Here is a 22,776-nt window from a genome sequence, read left to right on the forward strand (position 1 = left end):
GAGGTTTATATCAATCCAAAAGCCTTGTTGTATAGTCTATGGGCTATACTGAATAAAAGTTGTGTCTCAAAATTTACATTGGATGTATTTCGGGGACGTTTTGGGGATGGTAGCTACACTCTGATCACTTTTATTCTTAAAAAGGGCAATAAAACTCCTATTTACCAATCCAATGGGTCCCCTCATTTCTTTCAACTGCGAGGAACAAAATGACCATCTCAAAATTTTGATCGGAAGTGCTTGGAGAAGTGATGGGCGTAGTGGGGGAGGGAAGCATATATATATATATATATATATATATATATATATATATATATATATATATATATATATATATATATATATATATATATATATATATATATATATATATATATATATATATATATATATATATATATATATATATATATATATATATATATATATATATATAAATATATATATGTATATATATATATATATATATATATATATATATATATATATATATATATATATATATACTTATTTTGGTGAAACGCCATAATTTTTGGTCGAATCTTCGGTAAAGCTTGATATTTTTCTAAAAAATTTCAGCGAAATAAGCTATTTATGGTTTACCTTAATTTTTACTATTTAAAAATTTTGACATAGGAACACGAGTAAAAAAAGCAACAAATAAACAGACTCATTGGCTTTTTTTAAAGTTTGGTTGCGTTATATTATATAATGTAGCACAAAGGATTACGTAATATGAAAACAGAGAGTTTGTATGCGCTTTTCGACTGATTATCATGGCGCCATTCTACTTTGTAATTATTCACGTTGCTTCATATACAGTACCCATTTTTAGTTGTTTTTGACGCACTTGTCTTAGCCATCATCTACTCAGAAGCTTACACTTACATTTACACTTACACTAACACTTACACTTACACTTACGCGTAAAAGTGCCGTCTGACGTGTTCACATTTCTTGGATTATTGCTAAAAACTGACAGGTAAGCTGTTCTCAAAGGGAGGATTATTAGGACAATGCAGATCAGGAAGATTCAAGTGCGATTGAACATGCATTGTTTCATGATCCTCTCTTTGAGAACATCTTAACGATCAGCTTTTGACAATTGTCTACGAAATGAGTACAAATATGAGAAATGTAAATCATGCTCAGAAATGAGTATCAGAAAAGGATAAAATGTAATGTCACTGAGAGAATAAGTGAAAATAAAAAAGAAGAAACTCATTGAAGGTGTTTTGGCCCTATTTCAGCCCACTTGTTTATTTGTCTCTTCGAATTTTGTCCAATCAAAAATCAAGTTATTAAACATTTTTTCGGCAGCTAAGAAGCACTTAACAAATAATTTTTGGCAATTACCTCAAAAATAAGAAAAATGTAAGATATGACTTTCGGGCGAGGCAAAAACAATATTGTATTTTATTCTGTTGCAAGTTTTGTAAACGCTGACCTGGTCTAGCATCGATTATTCTCTGGCCGAGTTAACTTTTTAGCCTTTTTATGGCACTTGGTATTAACCAAGTGACATATAGCAGTCGCCAATTCTGTCGGTCTGTCGGTCTGTCTGTCGGTCTGTCTGTCGGTCCCGGTTTTGCTACTTTAGGCACTTCCAGGTAAGCTAGGACGATGAAATTTGGCAAGCGTATCAGGGACCGGAACAGATTAAATTAGAAATAGTCGTTTTCCCGATTTGACCATCTGGGGGGGGAGTGGAGGCCGGTTAATTCGGAAAAAATAGAAAAAATGAAGTATTTTTAACTTATGAGCGGGTGATTGGATCTTAATGAAATTTAATGTTTGGAATGATATTGTGTCTCAGAGCTCTTATTTTAAATCCCGACTGGGTTTGATGACATTGGGGGGAGTTGGAGGGGGGAAACCTAAAATCTTGGAAAACACTTATTGTGGAGGGATCGGGATGAAACTTGATGGGAAAAATAAGCGCAAGTCCCAGATACATGATTGACATAATCGGAACTGATTTGCTCTCTTTAGGGTAGCTGGGGGGGGGGAGTAATTCTTAAAAATTAGAAAAATTAGGTATTTTCAACTTACGAACGGGTTATCGGATCTCAATGAAAATTTTATGTTTAGAAGGATATCGTGTCTTAGAGCTCTTATTTTAAATCCCGACCGGATCTGGTGATGGGGGCGTGGAGTTGGGAGGGGGAAACCTAAAACTTGGAAAACAATTAGAGTGGAGGGATCGGGATGAAACATGGTGGGAAAAATAAACACAAGTCCTAGATAGATGATTGACATAAACGGAACGGATCCGCTCTCTTTTGGGTAGTTGGGGGGGGGGGTATTTCTGAAAAATGAAAAAAAATGAGGTATTTTCAACTTACGAACGGGTGATCGGATCTCAATGAAATTTGATATTTAGAAGGATATCGTGGCTCAGAGCTCTTATTTTAAACCCGACCGGATCTGGTGACATTGGGGGGGGGGGAGTTGGGAGGGAGAAACCTAAAAATTGGAAAACACTTAGAGTGGAGGGATCGGGATTAAACTTGGTGGAAAAAAAACACGAGTCCTAGATACATGATTGACATAACCAGAACGGATCCACTCTCTTTGGGGTAGTTGGGGGGGGGGGGGGTTAATTCTGAAAAATTAGAAAAAATGAGGTATTATTAACTTACGAACGGGTGATTGGATCTCCATGAAATTTGATTTTTAGAAGGATATCGTCTCTCAAAGCTCTTAATTTAAATCCTGACCGGATCTGGTGACATTGGGGGAAGTTTGGGGTGGGGAAACCTAAAATGATGGGAAACGCTTAGATTGGAGGGATTGGGATGAAACTTGGTTGGAAAAATAAGCAGAAGTCTTGCATACGTGATTTACATAATTAGAACGGATCCGCTTTATTGGGGGGGGGGGGTAATTCTGAAAAATAAGAAAAATTACGTATTTTTAACTTACGAAGGAGTGATCGGATCTTAATGAAATTTGATATTTAGAAGGATCTTGTGCTTTAAAGTTCTAATTTCAAATTCCGACCAGATCCTGTGACATTCGGGGGAGTTGGAGGGGGGAACCGGAATTCTTGGAAAACATGAAAATTGGAGTATTTATATCTTACGAATAGATGATCGGATCGTAATGAAATTTGATTTTTAGAAGGAATTCATGTCTCAGAGCTCTTATTTCATATCCCGACCAGATCTTTTGACATTGTGAGGATTTGGAGGGGGAAATCTTGGAAAAACACTTGGAGTGTAGGAATCGGGATGAAGCTTGGTGGATAGAATAAACATATGTCCTTGATACGTGATTGACAGAATCGTACTGGATTCGCTCTCTTTGGGGGAGTTGGGGGGAGGGGTTCAGTGATTTGGCGAGTTCGGTGCTTCTGGACGTGATAGGGCGATGAAAATTGGTTGGTGTGTCAGGGAGCTGCACAATTTGACTTGATAAAGTCGTTTTCCCAGATTCGACCATCTGGGGGCAAAAGGGAGAGGGAAAATTAGAAAAAAATAGGTATTTATAATTCACGAGTGGGTGATCGGATCTTAATGAATTTTGATATTTAGAAGGACTTTGTGACTCAGAGCTCTTATTTTAAATCTTGACCGGCATTAAGCCTCTTATTTTCCTTTTTAAATCAATCTATTGATTCATAGAATTTTGTTAGAGCTCATACCATATGATCTCTTGGCTCTTAGCTCTTCTCGCCTCGTCACAAGTGCCATATGAGCTCTTGCGACGTCAAGCTTGCCACTCTTTTTTTTGCTTCTCAATTTTTGATGTTTATGCAAGAATTTAATCGCCTTGCAAAAATACGTCATAAAATTAGCCTTATTCATTAAAATATTCTTTTTAAGATTGAACCATAGGTCCATAGCGTCTCTTATTCCCTTTGGAATCCAAATTTATCATCGAAAATATCTCATAACAAAAGCTAAGAGCTCATATGGCACTTGTGACGAGGTCGGAAGACCCAAGAGCCTAGAGCTCATATGGTATGAGCTCTAGCTCATATTTTTTCCGATTTAACATTTTTCAGATGACAATTTTTAATTTAATCTTGTCTGGTTCCTGATACGCCTGCCAAATTTCACCGTCCTAGCTGACCTGGAAGTGCCTAAAGTAGCAAAACCGGGACAGACAGGCCGACAGACCGGCAGAATTTGCGATCGCTATATGTCACTTGGTGGATACCAAGTGCCATAAAAACATCATGGTAGGTGGTAGGTGGATACCTACCATAATCCACTTTTTCGTAGAAAAGAAATTACCTAAATAACCGCAGGAATAAAAACAAAGAGAAAAAATCAGTGAAAGATACGAAAAATAAAGACAGAGTTAGAAAAAGGAGAAAGCACCAGAAAAATCCTTTTATTTAGGCAAATTTAGGCAAATTTATTTAGGCAAATTTAGGCAAAAACTGTGACTTAGTTCCAGTTTTCCAGCTTTTATAGTTCACGCTGTAAGTTTGTTGAACGTACTAAGTATTATCTTGATCTAGGTCATCAATTTTGCAACATAAGTGTTTCAGCTTTTAAATTTCTGTAATGTGTGCTTTATATCCTTTTAAATGCATAATTAAGCCAAAAATAATTATTACTTTTTATCCTTTTCTGATACTCATTTCTGAGCATGACTTACATTTCTCATATTCGTACTCATTTCGTAGACAATTGCCAAAAGCTGATTGGTAAGATGTTATCAAAGAGAGGATCATGAGGACACTGCATGTTCAATCGCACTTGAATCTTCCTGATCTGCATTGTCCTAATAATCCTCCCTTTGAGAACAGCTTACCAGTCAGTTTTTAGCAATAATCTAAGAAATGTGAACACGTCAGACGGCACTTTTACACGTAAGTGTAAGTGTAAGTGTAAGTGTAAGTGTAAGTGTAAGTGTAAGTGTAAGTAAGGATAAAATTTTGTCTAATCAACAATTAAGCTATTAAACATTTTTTCGGCAGCTAAGAAGCACTTAACAACTAGTTTTTGGCAATTAACTCACAACTAAGAAAATTGTAAGATATGACTTTTGGGCATGGCAAAAACAATATTGTTTTTTATTCTACTGCAAGTGTTGTAAACCCTGACCTGGTCTAGCATCGATTATTCCCTGGACGAGTTAACTTTTTAGCGTTTTTTGTTGTTGCGAATCTTGCAACTCATGCTATACACTAAAGCAGATCTCCATATAAGTAGTGCGATAGTGTAGTGGATAGAGCTGCAGATCGAAGGTCTAGGAACTACAAATTAAACCTGCCAGTCGTAAGGCACTAAAGGAGTGGCTTAAAAAGTTTTTTCACCGTGTAATAAAACACAACTTTGTCTGTTTTTCAGTGACGGATAACAGACTTTTCCCTCTGTGAACTTGTATTTGTTTGTCATAGAAAGGCAATGTGGTCTTCCAAAAAATGGCTTCCTTCAAGATATATGCAGCCAAGGCAGCTTTATGCACAGCTGTTTTGGACACTGGCAGATTTATACTATCCTGATTTGTTAGTAGTTGTGGTAATTGGGAATTAAAAATAGTTCGTTAAGTTTGTAAAGAAGAATTTGCCAGCGTTTTACGAAGCTCATCTCCCGAATTAATTACCACGAACTATTTGGTACTACACCATGGAATCCGCAAATATTCTTGAAATGATTCCATAATCTCTTCATTTCTTCATCCTTTTCATTTTTGATTTATTTCTCTTTGGCAGCTCAATTCTACATTTGGGGGAAGTTTCTAGGAAGAAACTTCCGGGGGATCCAGAGGTAATATACCGGACCTTGCCTCTGATTCCTACTTTTTTCCTATAAGCTACAAAGAAAATTCGAAATAATTAACATTTTAATAGCATAGTAAACTAAAAGACGCTCTGGTGCTAGGTTATCAATATAGTTCATCTGCAATATCTAAAAACAGCTAGAGAGTGATAGGAGGTGGGCAAGTACATTAAAAATTGGATTTTGGGGAGAGGAAAGAGATGGAGCTAGAAGAATGTTTTCCCTGACCAGTACTAACCCCAAGATCGATTCTTTTGATTTATCTGTTTTTATAAAGAGTCTGTTTCTTAGAGTTTCGGTTACTATTAAGCCGTATTGCTCCTAACTTACAGTTCATTACCACAAACTGATTGATCCAGCATTCATCATACAATTAATCCTAGTGGAATTTGATTTCGATGTCAACATGACAACTTCTGTACTAAACCATTCAAAACCAAAGTAGAATTTTACAGATTGAATTCTCTTCTATTTATTTCCGCAGCAAGAAATATTCCTCACTCCCTTCTTTTTATGCAAAACGCATTGTAAACCATAAATCTTCCCATAACACCTCGATCTTCTCATCCCCATACCACAAACTTCCTTCCCACACAGGTTATTCTATTTTGTCAATCCTTTGCTAGATAAACGAAAAAACGTCACGTGACTAATCGTCAAGCTTGCCACTCTTTCTTTTTTTTGCTTCTCAATTTTTGATGTTTATGCAAGAATGTAATCGCCTTGCAAAAATACGTCAGAAAATTAGCCTAATTAAATTAAAATATTGTTTTTTAGATTGAACCATAGGTCCATAGCCTCTCTTATTCCCTTTGGAACCCAAATCTATTATCAAAAATATCTCATAACATGAGCTATCTCATATCTCATAACATATATCTCATAAAATTTCCCAAGATTTCCGGTTTTCTCCTCCAACTCTCCCCAATGTCAACAGATGTGGTCGGGGTTTGAAATAAGAGCTCTGAGACATGAGTTCCTTCTAAATACCAAATTTCATTAGGATTCGGTCACCCGTTCTTAAGTTAAAAATACATCGATTTCTCTTATTTTTCCAAATTAACAACCAAAAATTCCAAATTAACCAAATTAACAATTTTCAGTTTCGTATCTATAACTTGTACTTATTCTTCCCATCAGGTTTCAACCCGATCTCTTTACTCTAAGCGTTTGCCAAGATTTCCGGTTTCAAACATTTCTGGTTCCCCCTCCCCGACCTTGTAACGTCCCCGGATCTGATTCGAATTGAAAATGGAGCATCTGCAACATAAAGTTCTTCTATATATCAAGTTTCATTAAGATACGATTACCCATTCGTAAGATACCTCGATTTTCACGTTTTCCAATAATTCTGGTTTCCCCCTCCAACTCCCCTCTAAATGTCATCGGATCTGGTCGGAATTTAAAATGAGAGTTTAAGGCACAAGATCCTTCTAAATATCAATTTCACTAAGATCTGATCAACCGTTCGTAAGTTACAAATACCTCATTTTTTATATTTTTTCCAAATTACACCCCCCCCAACGCCACCAAAAAGAGTGGATCCGGCCAAATATGTTAGTCACGTATCTCGGACTTGTGCTTATTATTCCCACCAAGTTTCATCCTGATCTCTCCGCTTTAAGCTTTTTCCAAGATTTACGAGCCCCCCCTCCCCAATGACACTGGATTCAGTCGGGACTTAAAATAAGAGATCTGAGTTAGGAGGTCCTTCTAAATATCAAATTTCATTAAGATCCGATCGCTCCTTTGTAAGTTAAAAATACCTAGTTTTTTCTATTTTTTTTAAATTAACCCTCCCCTCCCCCCAACTCCCCCAAAAAGAGAGTGGACCCGTTCCGGTTATGTCAATCACGTATCTAGGACTCGTGCTTATTTTTCCCACCGAGTTTCATCCCGATACCACCACTCTAAGCGTTTTCCAAGATTTTAGGTTCCCCCCACTCCCCCCAACGTCAGCGGATTCAGTCAGGGGATCGTCAGGGATTTCAAATAAGAGCCCTGAGACACGATATCCTTCCAAATATCAAATTTCATTAAGATCCGATTACTCCTTCGTAAGTCAAAAATACCCCATTTTTTCTAATTTTTCGGGATTAATACTCCCCCCAACTCCCCCAAAGAGAGTGGATCCGTTCCGGCTATGTCAATCACGTATCTAGGACTTGTGATTATTTTTACCACCATGTTTACATTACATGACAGAATCAGGGGGATCTTCTCAACTTTACAGTATTCCACTAGTTCCATTACTTTCTTTGGTGGTGGTTTCTCATCATGTAATATATAAACTTAACTATATACCTCACGCTCCTGGTCAATCAGATTTTTCACCATAATAGTTGCTACTTCCCTAGAACAATATTTAGACAACTTCCAAGTATCGAAAGCTTTTGAATGATAAATACATGCTCTAAGAGCGGTGCTCGCCTCATTGTGTCCATGGAGTTCAGGTCTTCTGACCTTCCCTAATATATTTTCTCTGACAACTCGTGGCTCCTAGACCGTCGCTATGAGTGTTTGTATTTTTGCAAGCTCCCTCCCAAGATTATAAGAGGCGGCTTGGCAGTGGTGTAGATTGATCTGATGGCATTCTAGCCCCCGCTGCTCATATGCTGGCATCATTTCAATTTATCAGGAACTGGAAGGTCCCGCTCCGTCCATTGCTGGGGTTGACTCAATGAGCTTCTTGTAGAGGGCTTAAGGAGCGTGTGTCCCCTCATTCCATTTTCTGCGTAAATTGCCACGTGGAGGTAGGTCTTTCCCTCCTTGAGGTGGATCAGTCACTTTAAAGCAACTTATTCTAGTCCACGTTCATGGCCTCCACGGATGGGGATTCTTCATCCGTGACTCTAACTTTAAGCTCTTTATCCTTCATCATATAAAAATTTATTTTCCTCTTTACTTTGGTTCCCGACCGTCAATTCAGGGCCCTCGCTCGCAAAAGAAATATTTCCAAACTCGAATCAGGGAACGGGCTCGGGTTAGGCCCGACCACACACCCTCAGCCATCTTCTCTGGTTTGCCATCGAGTGCTTATTGGGTGCAAGCAAGATTATTCACCGTCTGACGGGGCAGCCACCTGAGTGGCGAGCTCAAAGAACGGCCAGCAGGCCCGGGCTCCTCTCTAAACAGCGGCCTCGGACACAAAAAAACCAACTTTTGTCCCGTGTACCCTTTCACTTAATCCTCCTCCGAAATTTCATTGCAGTTTAGGCCCCTTCATGACTTACATCCACCTCCATCATTCCATCCCTCAGCTGTGTTCTTCACTCACCACCTTAATGGCCAACAAAGTGTCGAGGAGCACCCAAAATTAGGCGGTGGCTTAACTTGGTTGTGTCAGGCTCTCATACGAGGTTATCAAAATGGAAATGACCTGGGGGATGACGCCGGTCCAAATATTAACATGGCCGAGATACAGGAGGGAGCGTCAACTTTCGTCCGAAACGCATACTAGTCCCCACGTTATTGATATCACCGCCCTCCACCTTCGGCTCTATGTCACCCACCACTATTTCTGGCTCCGGCCTTAGAATTGTCACAGTCACCCTTCTCCATCCCTAGATCCAGACTTAAGATTTGACCGAGAGGGCTCTGGGGCTCCATCACTTATTCCAACCCATCCACACCCCGAGAACAGGACACCCTTCCCCCAGCATCCATCCACCAAAAGCCTGGAACACACAGAGGCACCCCAAGAAGGTGGTCACCAATACCCCCGAACGAAATGTTAGTAAAGAGCGATTCGCAAGAGGTCCTATTTACAAAGTTCCGCATTAAACAAAATAGCTCCAAAATTTACCTTTTTATAGAGCATCTTGACTTATATATATCTAATGTAGCCTACTGATCGCCTACTGTATATGGACTGTGATTCCATATTCAATATGCATAGCTCGATACAGATTGTCTACATATAAAAAATTTCGGCCCGAATGCCATCTATATCTCTAAACATAGAAATTCTTCCGAGGAGGTAAAACTCTTTTTTATACTGCCATCTGTGTTAGCTCATTATATACAATTCGCTCATGACTAGGGATGTAACCCCTGTACAAAAAAAACCTTCGAGGAAGTGCGGAATGAAGTTAACAGGCTTAACTTTTACTATCCTGAAGTTAATAACAACCATTTCCTGTATTAGACTGCAAAATATACTGAGAATAAAAACATTTTCAGGTTAAGTTTTTTACGTCAAAGCAGCTTATCTATTGCACTTTACCGATTTAAATCTGATGTCACCTGCCAACCTTACTCATGGATGCTGGTACATGGGGGTGCAAGGCAATGTCCTCCACCTGAGAAACAGGCTCACATTTCAAAATGTATGAGAACAGAAATTAGCATTTAAATCGTGATAATAATAAAGCTCCTGGTAGGACTTACCCCCCTTTGGAAATTCCGTTCCGACACGAACCTGTCAAACATCTAAAATGCCCTGCCTAAATTTCGTCACTAGGCCCCCAAGACCAATGCACTAGCACAAAGCTGAATTATGCCACAAAAGAAATAAATAAAAGTCAAAACGAAAAAAAAAAATAATTAAGAAAAAAGGTGAAACCAAATGAAGGTGATTTTCGGCCAGTGATAAAGTCACTGGTTAAAAAACAACCTCTGTTTTTCGTTCTTCTTTTTATTTATTTATTTTTGCCAATGTCAGGTATAGCTAGCTTGGTCTAAGAACTTACATAAAGCTTCTTACCTATGTTTACTTTCGGGTTTGCCACCTCTTTTAGCGTCTTGTGACAGTCCAGTTTGATTTGGGGTTTCTTGAGTGCCCAAACAAGGCTATTTAAAGACAAACAAGGCCATACAAGACAGCATTCATACACAAACAAAACAAAACATAAATATATATACATAAATTTTCCCTTTCCCTCCCAACCGCTCCAAACCCTGCAGTTTGTATTCTTTCTTTCACCATGTTTACAAACAAGAGCAATTGTTTTGTTTTTTTACTGTCGTCCGCAGTGGCCCGTTGAAATTTTGATGAGATTATTAATAGTTCTACACCCTACCATCTAATTAAATACTACTTTGCAGATCACAGTGGATTAGCCATTTAACCGGTGACTTCATTAGAACTTTAAAGGATGAAAATAAAATCCGTCTGGCTATATACGAATAATATTTCGAACTTTTCGAATAGCCCCAAATGATTGTACTCATGAAAATTAAATATCTCAAATGCTACTGATATTCAGTGTCAGTATTAAATACCGGATTATTTTGACTCCACAAATTTTAGGCAATTGGACTTCCATTATCTGTTGGCAGGGGTGGATCTAGAGCAAAATCTTTGGGGGAGGGTCAATGTGACAAGGGCGCCAATAAGAAAAATCTTGTAGGGGGAAGGGGGTTCAATGTGATAAAGATGCCAATAATGTACCAAATTGACAAATTTAGTCTAAAAAAGAGTGAAAAAAAAACAAGGAAAGAGGGTGCCAGAAAAAATCTTAGGGGGTCACGCCCCCCGCCCCTTTATCCGCCGGTGTCTGTAGGAAAAACTTTTCATTCAATAATCCAAGAGTCCATTTGGAGAGTCAACATTAACAGATTAAGAAGTAAACTTTTGCGGTAAAAAAACGGTAAAATTAACCTGTAAACTTTTGCGGTAAAAGGATAAAGTATCGAAAATACATACAAAGTAAATGCAGAAAACTTCACTTTCTTAAAGGAGATAAAATTTCAAATATGCAGGAACTTCAGAAGACGTTGAGGGGTTGCTAAACTCCTAGGCCCCTCCTTGTCAACGAATGATGTATTCAAGCCCTATGTGCGGAGAGATGGATGAGTTTTTGCATCATTTTTTAGGGGATTGTAGGGAGTTGAGGGAGTTACGCTTGGAAATATTTGGTAGGGAGGTTGGGGAGAGAGATTGGATTTTGGAAGTTTTGAGAAGTAGATGTTACTTAAGTATAAATAGTATTGGAAAGTTCGTCCAGGTAGATATGAGTAATCGTGATGATTTTCTTACATAATTAGTTTTAGTGTCTTTTCAGTCTATGTTTTGCTGCTGTATTTTTTCTCTTGTTTTGTGTATGCCACCATGGCCTAATCGAGTTTTCGTGTAAATAAATCTATCTATATATCTATCTATGTGATAATGAATTCAGGTATCAGTAATTAAAATAACATCTAACAAATTATACATTGGACAAATTTAAAGCTATTTACATCTTTATTTTTTAGTTCAGCTGGGTAACGTTACACTATCTATTACACCGAAGCAACAAAAATGAATTTCATTGGTTGACTTGGGTTAACTTTTGACCAATAAACTACTCCATGTGAACATGAAAAAAAAAATTAAATTTAGCGAATTCATAGCGGGATAATTCGGATGCGGCCAGTCGAGAAATAGCACTAATCCCTATCAGACCAATGTCAAAGTACAACTAATCTGATTATATGTTATTTCTAATATACTTTGGATTACACCAAAAATTTTAATATTACTAGAGGAACTCATTTACAGTAGAAAGCTATTTCTGACTTTATCCTTTCACTACATTTGTCGACAAAACCTCCGTAAAGCATAGCATATATTAAATACGTAACCTAACCAAACCAACTACCAACTAAATACTTAAATAAAACATAGCTACAATTCATTTTTCTAACCAGGCCAAAGCTAATTGTGTGGTATAAAGAAGTTACTTGACCAGTTTCTTGTGTCGAAATTTTATAGTGTTTATTATAGGCTATAACCGATAAGTACCTTTTTTTGACATATAGGTCAGACAGCAGTTTTCAACCAGCCTTGTAGAATATTTGTTATTGAACTTAATCTTTAAAAACCAATGTTTGTGAATTATACAACTTTTACAAAACGGATGAATAATAAAATAGTAAGCTTAAAATAAATATTATAACGAAATGTTATAACGAATATTTATATGAAATTATTATTTTCAAGGGTCCTCAAAGGGCTTAATACTAAATTGATTTCTAATCTATTTCTGACTTTATCCTTTCACTAAATTTGTCGACAAACCTCCCGATAAAGTTTATTCATTCCTCTTTTTTGCGACAATTTACAAAACAAACACAAAAATAATTCAAAAGCATCAGCTAAATTTCTCCATCAACAAAAACAAACAGAAGACATAGTTCACAATCTAGACTCCATTCCTCCAGCAGCGGTTATATTTTCCCCAGTAATATACGAGGCCTCATCTGAGCACAAGAATGCAACAAGACCACCCATTTCTTGCGGTACACCAATCCTGAAAAATGCAAACATTACAGAAAATAGGAAAATACTACGGCTCATAGCGAACCAAACAGTTCGTGGTAATGAACTGTAGTAAGGAGCGATCCGGCTCAATAGTAACCAAAACTCTAAAAAACGAAATTTTGATGCCAATAGTTACAGTAAAAGAATCGTAATTTTATGCTGACTTTAAATATAAAAGTTTCGTCAAGTTTAGTACTGCCCATCAAAAGTAACGAGTCTGAGAAAATTTGCATACCATCAGATTCAGCGTATCAGATAACCCCATTATAGAAGTTTCAAGCTTCTGTCTACAAAAATGTAGAATTTTTTCTTTTTTGCCAGAAGACAGACCACGGATGCGTGTTTATTTGTCTTTTGTTTTTTTTTTTTGCAGGTGTGAACTCATCGACCCAGTAGTCCTAGAATGCCACGAGAGGGCTCAATGTCACGAGAGGGGTTATCCACTCCTCAACTCCCAGCTCCTTGCGCTGAAATTTTTTATTGTTTTGAAAAGTAGAGTTGTGAGAAAGAGTCATACTTTAGCGTAAAGAGCGGGGCGTTAAGAAGGGGACAACCCCTTCCATATACGGAATAATTTCTGTTCGCTTTAAGTATTAATGTCACTCCTTACTTTCAGTTGAAGAAATTTGTTTGTTTTTTTATTGAATTTATATACCGAATCATCCTAAATTTATAAAATTTAATTTATAATGTTTTAATAAAGCAGGGGACATTTTTTTTTTATAAATTTTTATCCCAGGGGACTTTTACAATTGTTATTTGCCAATGAATTGCGAAGATTATCCATGATATTACTGTAGTAAATTATTATGAAAAATCTAAATTTCAACGCTGTGAGATTTGAAAATCTCCCTCACGTTATTTTGGCGATTTTAGTAGACTACGCTTTAATATTTGAATGTCCCTCCTTCGGTAGTTTGCCTTTTTTTGGCAAAACTGACCTTTTTTAACTTAAATCCCCGTCCCAGGGAAGTTCTTTAATTGTCATTTGCCAATGAATTATGAAGATAATATTTGAATGTCCCTCCTTCGACATTTTGCTCTTTTTTGGCAAAACTGACATTTTTTAACTTTATTCACGATCCCAGAGAAACTTTTTAATTGTCATTTGCAAATAAATTATGAAGATTATCCATGATATTACTGTAGTACATTATTGTGAAAAATCTAAATTTCAACACTGTGAGATTTGAAAATCTCCCTCACGTTATTTTGGCGATTTTAGTAGACTACGCTTTAATATTTGAATGTCCCTCCTTCGACAGTTTGCTCTTTTTCGGCAAAACTGACATTTTTTAACTTTATTCACAGTCCCAGAGAAACTTTTTAATTGTCATTTGCAAATAAATTATGAAGATTATCCATGATATTACTGTAGTAAATTATTAAGAAAAATCTAAATTTCAACACTGTGAAATTTGAAAATCTCCCTCACGTTATTTTGGCGATTTAGTAGACTATGCTTTAATATTTGAATGTCCCTCCTTCGACAGTTTGCTCTTTTTTGGCAAAACTGACATTTTTTAACTTTATTCACAGTCCCAGAGAAACTTTTTAATTGTTATTTGCAAATAAATTATGAAGATTATCCATGATATTACTGTAGTAAATTATTACGAAAATCTAAATTTCAACACTGTGAGATTTGAAAATCTCCCTCACGTTATTTTGGCGATTTTAGTAGACTACGCTTTAATATTTGAATGTCCCTCCTTCGACAGTTTGCTCTTTTTTGGCAAAACTGACATTTTTTAACTTTATTCACAGTCCCCGAGAAACTTTTTAATTGTCATTTGCAAATAAATTATGAAGATTATCCATGATATTACTGTAGTAAATTATTAAGAAAAATCTAAATTTCAACACTGTGAAATTTGAAAATCTCCCTCACGTTATTTTGGCGATTTTAGTAGACTACGCTTTAATATTTGAATGTCCCTGCTTCGACAGTTTGCTCTTTTTCGGCAAAACTGACATTTTTTAACTCTTTTCACTGTCCCAGAGAAACTTTTTAATTGTCATTTGCAAATAAATTATGAAGATTATCCATGATATTACTGTAGTAAATTATTATGAAAATCTAAATTTCAACACTGTGAAATTTGAAAATCTCCCTCGCGTTATTTTGGCGATTTTAGTAGACTACGCTTTCATATTTGAATGTCCCTCCTTCGACAGTTTGCTCTTTTTTGGCAAAACTGACATTTTTTAACTTTATTCACAGTCCCAGAGAAACTTTTTAATTGTCATTTGCAAATAAATTATGAAGATTATCCATGATATTACTGTAGTAAATTATTATGAAAAATCTAAATTTCAACACTGTGAGATTTGAAAATCTCCCTCACGTTATTTTGGCAATTTTAGTAGACTACGCTTTAATATTTGAATGTCACTCCTTCGACAGTTTGCTCTTTTCTGGCAAAACTGACATTCTTTAACTTTATTCACAGTCCCAGAGAAACTTTTTAATTGTCATTTGCAAATAAATTATGAAGATTATCCATGATATTACTGTAGTAAATTATTCAGAAAAATCTAAATTTCAACCATGTGAAATTTGAAAATCTCCCTCGCGTTATTTTGGCGATTTTAGTAGACTACGCTTTAATATTTGAATGTTCCTCCTTTGGTAGTTTGCCCTTTTTTGGCAAAACTGACCTTTTTTAACTTAATTCCCCGTCCCAGGGAAGTTCTTTAATTGTCATTTGCCAATGAATTACGAAGATTTTCCATGATATTACTCTAGTAAATTGTTATGAAACATCGAAATTTCAACAAGGTGAGATTTGAAAATCTCCCTTGCGTTATTTTAGCGATTTTAGTAGACTATGCTTTAATATTTAAATGTCCCTCCTTCGGTAGTTTGCCCTTTTTTTTGGGAAAACTGACATTCTTTAGCTTATTCCCAGTCCCAGGGAATTTTTTTAATTGTCATTTGCCAATAAATTTCGAAGATTATCCATGATCGTAGTAAATTATTCCGAAATATGGGGATTTCGACAACGTGGGAGTTAAATTTCTCTTTGCGTTATCTTGGTGATTTCAATAGACTTTAATAGTTGAATGTACCTCCTTCTGAACACCCCACCAGAATTATTCTGAAAAATCAAAATCTTTACAGTGAATTTTTTCTTTGCGTTCGCTTTAATAATTGAAAAGATTCTTAGAAAGGTTTGACATAGAAATATGAAAGTGTCATAAATCCTGGTTTCTGATGTAATAACTACTTAATAAAACTCTCAGTAAAAAAAAGAGGAGAAAACTCTTAATATAGTCTTATTCTAAACTAAAGTTTCGGTTATGAGATTCTTCTTTGCAATATTTGGGCTAGCATAACGGGCCTCACTTTAATGGGTAAAAGACCTATTAAAAAAGACGGTTTCCATTTCCTGTGAAACTAAACTAAACCACGTTTAGATATATAATTATAAACTTTCGTGGGCTGACCTAAGTTGGTAGGATCATAGTTACCAACTTGGTAAACTGTTCCGTGGCTGCTACTCCAGTATTTATAATTATAGAAAATGTAATAGCCTTAAACCATATTTATCATGTGTTTTGATACACCCCGCCTCCCCCCCCCCACAAAAAAACACTTATCAGTTTACAGAATTTGTCCCCAAATACTAATTTTCATCATGGGTGAAGTTATTAAAAACAAAAACAGTAATGTTACTACTCCAATAAAAAATAAAGACCCCTCCCCCTCTCACCTTTAGGTAATATCTCCTTTCCCCACTCCCAAGACTTGCCTGACTTAGGTAATTTAGACTACTCTCCTTTTGAAAATATTAACTAAAAATCTTTTCCCAGAAAATAAGTTTTTCAAAGAGAAGTCCAGTAAACCAAAAATGAATAAAATAGAATAAAACAATCTACCAAGTATAAAACTACCACAAATCAGCATTGATAAATAAAGTAAACCCAAAACGAATAGAAATTACAATAAATGACCGAGTCAAACTAAAAACGAGCAAAAATTAGCATTAGTAGGGCTCAAAACCCCCGTGACATCCCAAGGCCAGAACATAATTTGCACTTAATACAAATGAATGTGCATTGTCAGTTTAACATACATATGATAATATTTATTTCTCCAAATGTTAATGTTATTTGATTTATTAAAGTTATAAAAGTGAAAACATTTAAATGTTTGAAATAGTGAAATACTGCAAATGAACTTGCACTTTACAGAAAAAAATACAAATGAATGTACATTGTCAGTTTAATACACATATGCTCACATTTATTCTTTAAAAATTTTAATGATTTTGATTTATTAAAAATATGGAAGTGAAAACATTTAAATTTTTTCAGTGGAGTTCTTTACTTTTCCTTGGAAAACATATTTTGTGGAAAAATTTTTCTTTAATTAATTTATTTTCGGTTTATATTGACATAGTCTTTTTCAGGAAAACTGGATTGAAAAGCTGATACCCCTCCAATCACTTATGACTCTTGAAAAGGACACTAGAATCTTTAATTTTCAATCAAATTAGCTCCTTTAACATATAAATGATACTTCTAGTTATGACAGAGCAGTACTGCCTAAGATATTGTTTATATGCCCTTTTAATACAGTCATGCATACTATTTTTTCGTTTAACTGAAACTCCCCCTAAACACTCCCTACGAGTTTCAACTTAATGCCCTTAGTGTCATTAGTTACAGTAGCCGTAGAAGTAGCATTAAAATTATACAAATTGTCTTCTGGCTAGTTCAAAATCCGCCACAATTTACCCTGAAAGGTGCAACTTAATAAAGTAAGTCGTTATTGTGATATGGCTTTGTCACCCTTTTGACAATCAACATAATCATAGTTCCTTTTGATTTAGGTCGACATCTGCCTAAATATTTCTTGAAATCTTCACCTAAATAACATTAGCATCTATAGTAACAATAGTTGTAGTGGCAGTAATAGCATTAGTAGCAGTATGCACATATCGTCTTTCTTTTTTTTTCAACGTTCTCTTCATCACCCGATGTTCCAACTCAATACACAAATCAATTTTTAAAATACGCTCTTATGAAAGTCTAAATACACATAGTGCCTTTTTTTAATTCGAATTTGCCTTCAATATTCTCTCAATTCTTACCTTCATAGACTCAGCCTTAATGGTACTAATACGTAATAATAATTAATAAGTATTAATAATTAATAATAATTTAATAATTAATTTTAAATTTTAATAACAATAATTAGATTTAATTATATTTTAATAAAATTAATAATAACAATTAAATAATAATAATTAATAATTAATAATAATTACTAATAATTAATAAGTACTTAACAGTACTAGAATCAATGTAATTACGGTGGTATTAGTAAAATTATTTACCGATTTAGTGTTGCATTAATAGAAGATGTAGATAATAGTAGATGTAGTAGCAGCAGTATTAATGGCGGTCATAGCATGTACATCTTGCCTTTTGATCAGTTGAATATCCCTTTGATGATGCCCCGGAAATTTCACATGTGAGCACGGTGAGCTTTTTGCCCCCTTTTGAAGTCCTTTTCATCTTAATATCCTAAGCCTTACAAGCTGTAGCAATTGAAGTAGATGTTGGAGCAGTTTAGCTACAGTAGCAGTATTAGTAAAAGTAGCAGCGGTAGTAGTGTTAGTAGTGACATGCATATATTACCTTTTTGTCAATTAATATTCCCCTTCAAGTATTCTCTGAAACTTCTGACTTAATATCCATACCCATTCTTGAGATACGCCCTTTTAAAAATCTACACGTACATAGTGTATCTTGATTTAGTTCGAACCCCTCTCAAAATTCTGTAAAATCTTCAACATCATATGCTTAGCCTTAATTGTACTAGTAGCATATTAGTAGTGGTTGTAGTAGGAACAGTAGTAGCAGTAATAGTGTACTATTATTATTATTAGTAACAGTAGTAGCAGCAGTATCAATAGCAGTAGTAGCAGGTTCATTTTGCCTTTTGGTCAACTAAATATCCCACTCATGATATCTCTGAGTTTCCTCTCGATACAAAAATCCGTCCTAAAAATTGCTGATACGCCCTTATTGTCAATCTGTGTGCACATAATATGCTTTGATGTCAACGTTTCCCCTCAACATCTCCTTAGATGCTTATTTCAGTATCCTCAGCCTTAGTAGTACCCACTATAGAAGTACTAGTTTTAGTGATAGTAGTGATAGAAGTAGAAGTAGCGGTAGTTGTAGGGGTAGTAGCATGCAAATATTGTCTTTTTGGCCAATTGACCATCTCTTATCATTTCCCGAAAGTTCCAATTTAATATATACAGTCATTCCTGTGTTACGCCCTTTTGACAACCAATAGACATAATATATTTTGATTTAGTCCAACATTCTTTGAAAGACTCCACTTAATACCCTTCGTATTTTGGGGAAGTAGTAGTCAAACATGCATACTTTTCTCAATAACATATACTATATAAAAACAATTAACAAACAGCCTAACTTACAGCCCTTGCCCTGAGGCTTCACTTTTGACTCTTAGAAAAGGGACTGTAGCTTCCATTTTCAAATCAAATGAGCCCCATCTGAAGTTTATACGACAACCCATTCCATAAAAACCTTCCATGCCCGGAGGGCATAACTTACCTTCATTACCCCAGGTCTCTGATGAGGGGGGTTGTGTTAATCCTGGAGGCAGTGTCGTACGTATTTTGGACTATTATGTTTTAGAAAGGGTATCTCACAAATTCGATCAGATGCGTATCATGAAGGATGGGTAGTTAGGGGGGCGGGCTAGTTGACCTCCACCACTTTCAACTCGTAAGGGAACGAGAACTTCCAATTTTCAAACAAATGAGCCACCTCTAAAGTTTATACAACCATCCCTTGCATAAGAACCTTAAATGCCCCGGGGCATAACTTACAACCCTTGCCTCCAGGCTCCGGTTGGTTGTAACAATCTAAAAAGCCTTGTTATATGATCTTTGGACTATTTTAAACAAAATGGATATGTCAAAATTTATAATGTCTGCATTTCAAGAAAAGAACACATGTGTGGGGGGAGGGGTAGCCACCCTCCGATCACTTTGACTCTTAAAAAGGGGACTAAAACTTTTGATTATCTTTCCAGTGAGACCCCTCTGAAGTATATACGACCGCCCTTTCTATAAAAACCTTATACACCACCAGGGCATAACCTACAACCCTTGCCCTGAGGCTGTGGGCTGGTTTTCCTCCTCAAAACATAATGTCTGGACCCTTCAACTACGATGAAAAAACTGCTATCTCAAAATTTTGATTGGATGTGCTGGGAGAAATGATGGGCGCAGAGGAAGGGGAGGCTGGTTGCTCTCAAATCACTTTTGACTCTTAAAAAGGGCACTATAATTTCCTATTTCAAATCAAATGAGCCCCAGCTGAAGTTTATACAGACAGCCATTCCATAAAAACCTTACATACCCCCCGGGCATAACCTACAGCCCTTGCCCCAGGGTTCTAGGGGGTTGTGTCAATCCTAGAGTCATTTTCATATTTTCTTTGAACTATTTTGAAGAAAATGGCTATCTCACAATTTCAATCCATGCGTTTGGTGAAAAGAAAGGTAGCGGGTGGGGAAGCTAGTTACCCTCCATCATTTTTAACTCTTAAAAGGGAGCTATAGCTTCCAATTTTCAATGAAGTGAGACTTCTCTAAAGTTTATACAACCATCCCTTCCATAAAAACAATAAATGCCCCCGGGCCATAACTTATAACCCTTGCCTCCGACTCTAGGGGTTAGTTTCAATCCCAAAAACCTTTTTATATGATCTTTGGACTATTTTGAATAAAATTACTATCTTAAAATTTCAATTGGATGCATTTTAGGATATCATGACGTGTGTGTGGGGAGGGTAGCTGCCCTCCAATCACTCTGAATCTTAAAAAGGGCACTAGAACTCCTTATTACCAATTCAATGTGCTCCTCCGAAGTTTATAAGATCACCCTTTCTATATAAACCTTGTATGCCTCCAGGGCATGACTTACAACCCTTGCCCCGAGGGCTTGTCATTCCCTAAGACATTACCTTCGGACCTTTCAACTACGTTGAACAAAAGGGCTATCTAAAAATTTTGATTGGATGGCTATGTTTTGACCAATGAAAAGGGCACTAGCCCTCTCAACTATGATCAAACCCTCTCTGGTTAATTTAGGTACTTAAAACAATAAAATTCATTGTTTTCATTTTTTCAAACAGTACGTGGTAACCTTTTGAAGTAAGGAGCTAGCAACTCGACTCAATAATAACCAAAACGCAAAAAAATTGAAACCAGTGGATACATCAAAAGAATTGACTTTTTACGATATTCCAAAGACATAAAATTCATCAAGTTTAGTGTTACTCATCAAAAGCTAAGAGCCTGAGAAAACTTGCAGGATTTTCAAGAAAGGAGGGAGGGCAAAAAAGTCTAAGATGTTTAATGAAAATCGTACTATCAGATTCAGCGTATTAGAGAGCCCTACCATAGAGGTTTTAAGGTTCCATCTGCCAAATTGTGGAATTTTGTAGATTTTTTTTTTGCCAGAAGAAAGATCACGGATGCGTTTTTCTTAGGGGTGATCGCATCCAACCAATGGTCCTAAAATATCGGGAGATGGCTCACTCGAGCGGAAATTATAAGTTCTAGTGCATTTTTAAAGTGATCAAACAGATTAGAGGGCAACTAACACCCCTTCTGTGCCCCTTTTCCCCTCAAAGCCTTCAATGAGCAAAACGAAAAAAACAGTAAAGAAGAGAGAAACAAGGATAATACGAGCCAGTGAAATTATTTTCAATGAAACAAACAAATTTGCCAATTGTTTACGTACAGTATTTGTTACTGGAGAGTATAAAGATATATTTTTTTTGGGGGGGGGGTGTTTTGATGGGTATTTTCCAATGGGAGAATTTTTCCATGGGGAGGCAAGTTTTCTGGATGAACTTCCCAGGGGAAATTTTATACTTGAAGAACTTGCCTAAATTCCTATACGAAATTCTTTGTATTTGTCTTACTTTCTCTTTGCCGAACCATGTGGAAATGTTCCGGGGAAGTGCGGAGAGGATTTTCCCCGGGATTAATTCTTATTCGGATAATTTTCTGCTGGAGAAATTCTCCGTGGTGAATTTTCCACAGTAATGAAAGTTTTTTTTTTAATTGATAGTATGCTAATATAAATTTTTCACACAGAACACAAGAAAATTTCTGGAGGGAATTTTCAGCAAGGACAGAACTGCCAGAGAGGGAATGCATTTTGCGTGGGAGAAATATTCCATGTAGAAATTTTTTTGGGAGGGAGGGATTTTTCAATGGAGGGAGGAGCCGGATTTCCCGGCATTATTTGAAAAACGATTAGAAATTAAATTGAAAAGAGAAGTTTTTTCGACTCAATGTAAGGCGCAACACTAAAGCTAAAAACGAGCAGAGATCATACCGTATATGAGGGGGGTTTGCCCCCTCTTCAAAACCTCAATTTTTACGCTGAAGTTTTTCTTTTTATCCAAATTCCTTAAGAACAAATCCTGAAGTACAAGGGCTGTTTAATTAGAATAAGACGCTTTTTTAAAAGTACTAAAAAAAACTTTAGCACGAAGAGCGAGTGAGGCCCCTTCATATATGGAATTATTTCTATCCGTTTTAAGTTTTTCAGTTGAAAAAACATGTCTGTTCTTTTTATTTAGGAAAGAAATGGAATGGGTTGCTAGCCTTTTCCAGAGAAAAAAGCAAAGCAAAAAAAAAAAAAAAAAAAAATCAAATTACAGGCTTTGAAAGATCTCTGTAAAAGACAAAACAGCGAAACTATTGCTTGGTTTAGCTGCTGAAAG

General features: G+C 36.1%; 1 protein-coding gene across 4 annotated transcripts in view; it reads right to left on the reverse strand.

Moving 5' to 3' along the window:
- Positions 1-12,738: 12,738 nt before the first annotated feature.
- The window catches only part of LOC136034474 (dehydrogenase/reductase SDR family member 4-like), a 41,746-nt gene continuing 31,708 nt past the window's right edge, over positions 12,739-22,776 (reverse strand). For all 4 annotated transcript variants that reach the window (XM_065715681.1, XM_065715684.1, XM_065715683.1 and 1 more), the window contains exon 8: positions 12,739-12,970. In XM_065715681.1, the coding sequence (XP_065571753.1) occupies positions 12,856-12,970 (115 nt within the window). In that variant the 3' untranslated portion in view covers positions 12,739-12,855. The remainder of the gene's footprint in view (positions 12,971-22,776) is intronic.

This window comes from Artemia franciscana, chromosome 13 (assembly GCF_032884065.1).
Source record: "Artemia franciscana chromosome 13, ASM3288406v1, whole genome shotgun sequence".
Classification (NCBI taxonomy): Eukaryota; Metazoa; Arthropoda; class Branchiopoda; order Anostraca; family Artemiidae; genus Artemia; species Artemia franciscana.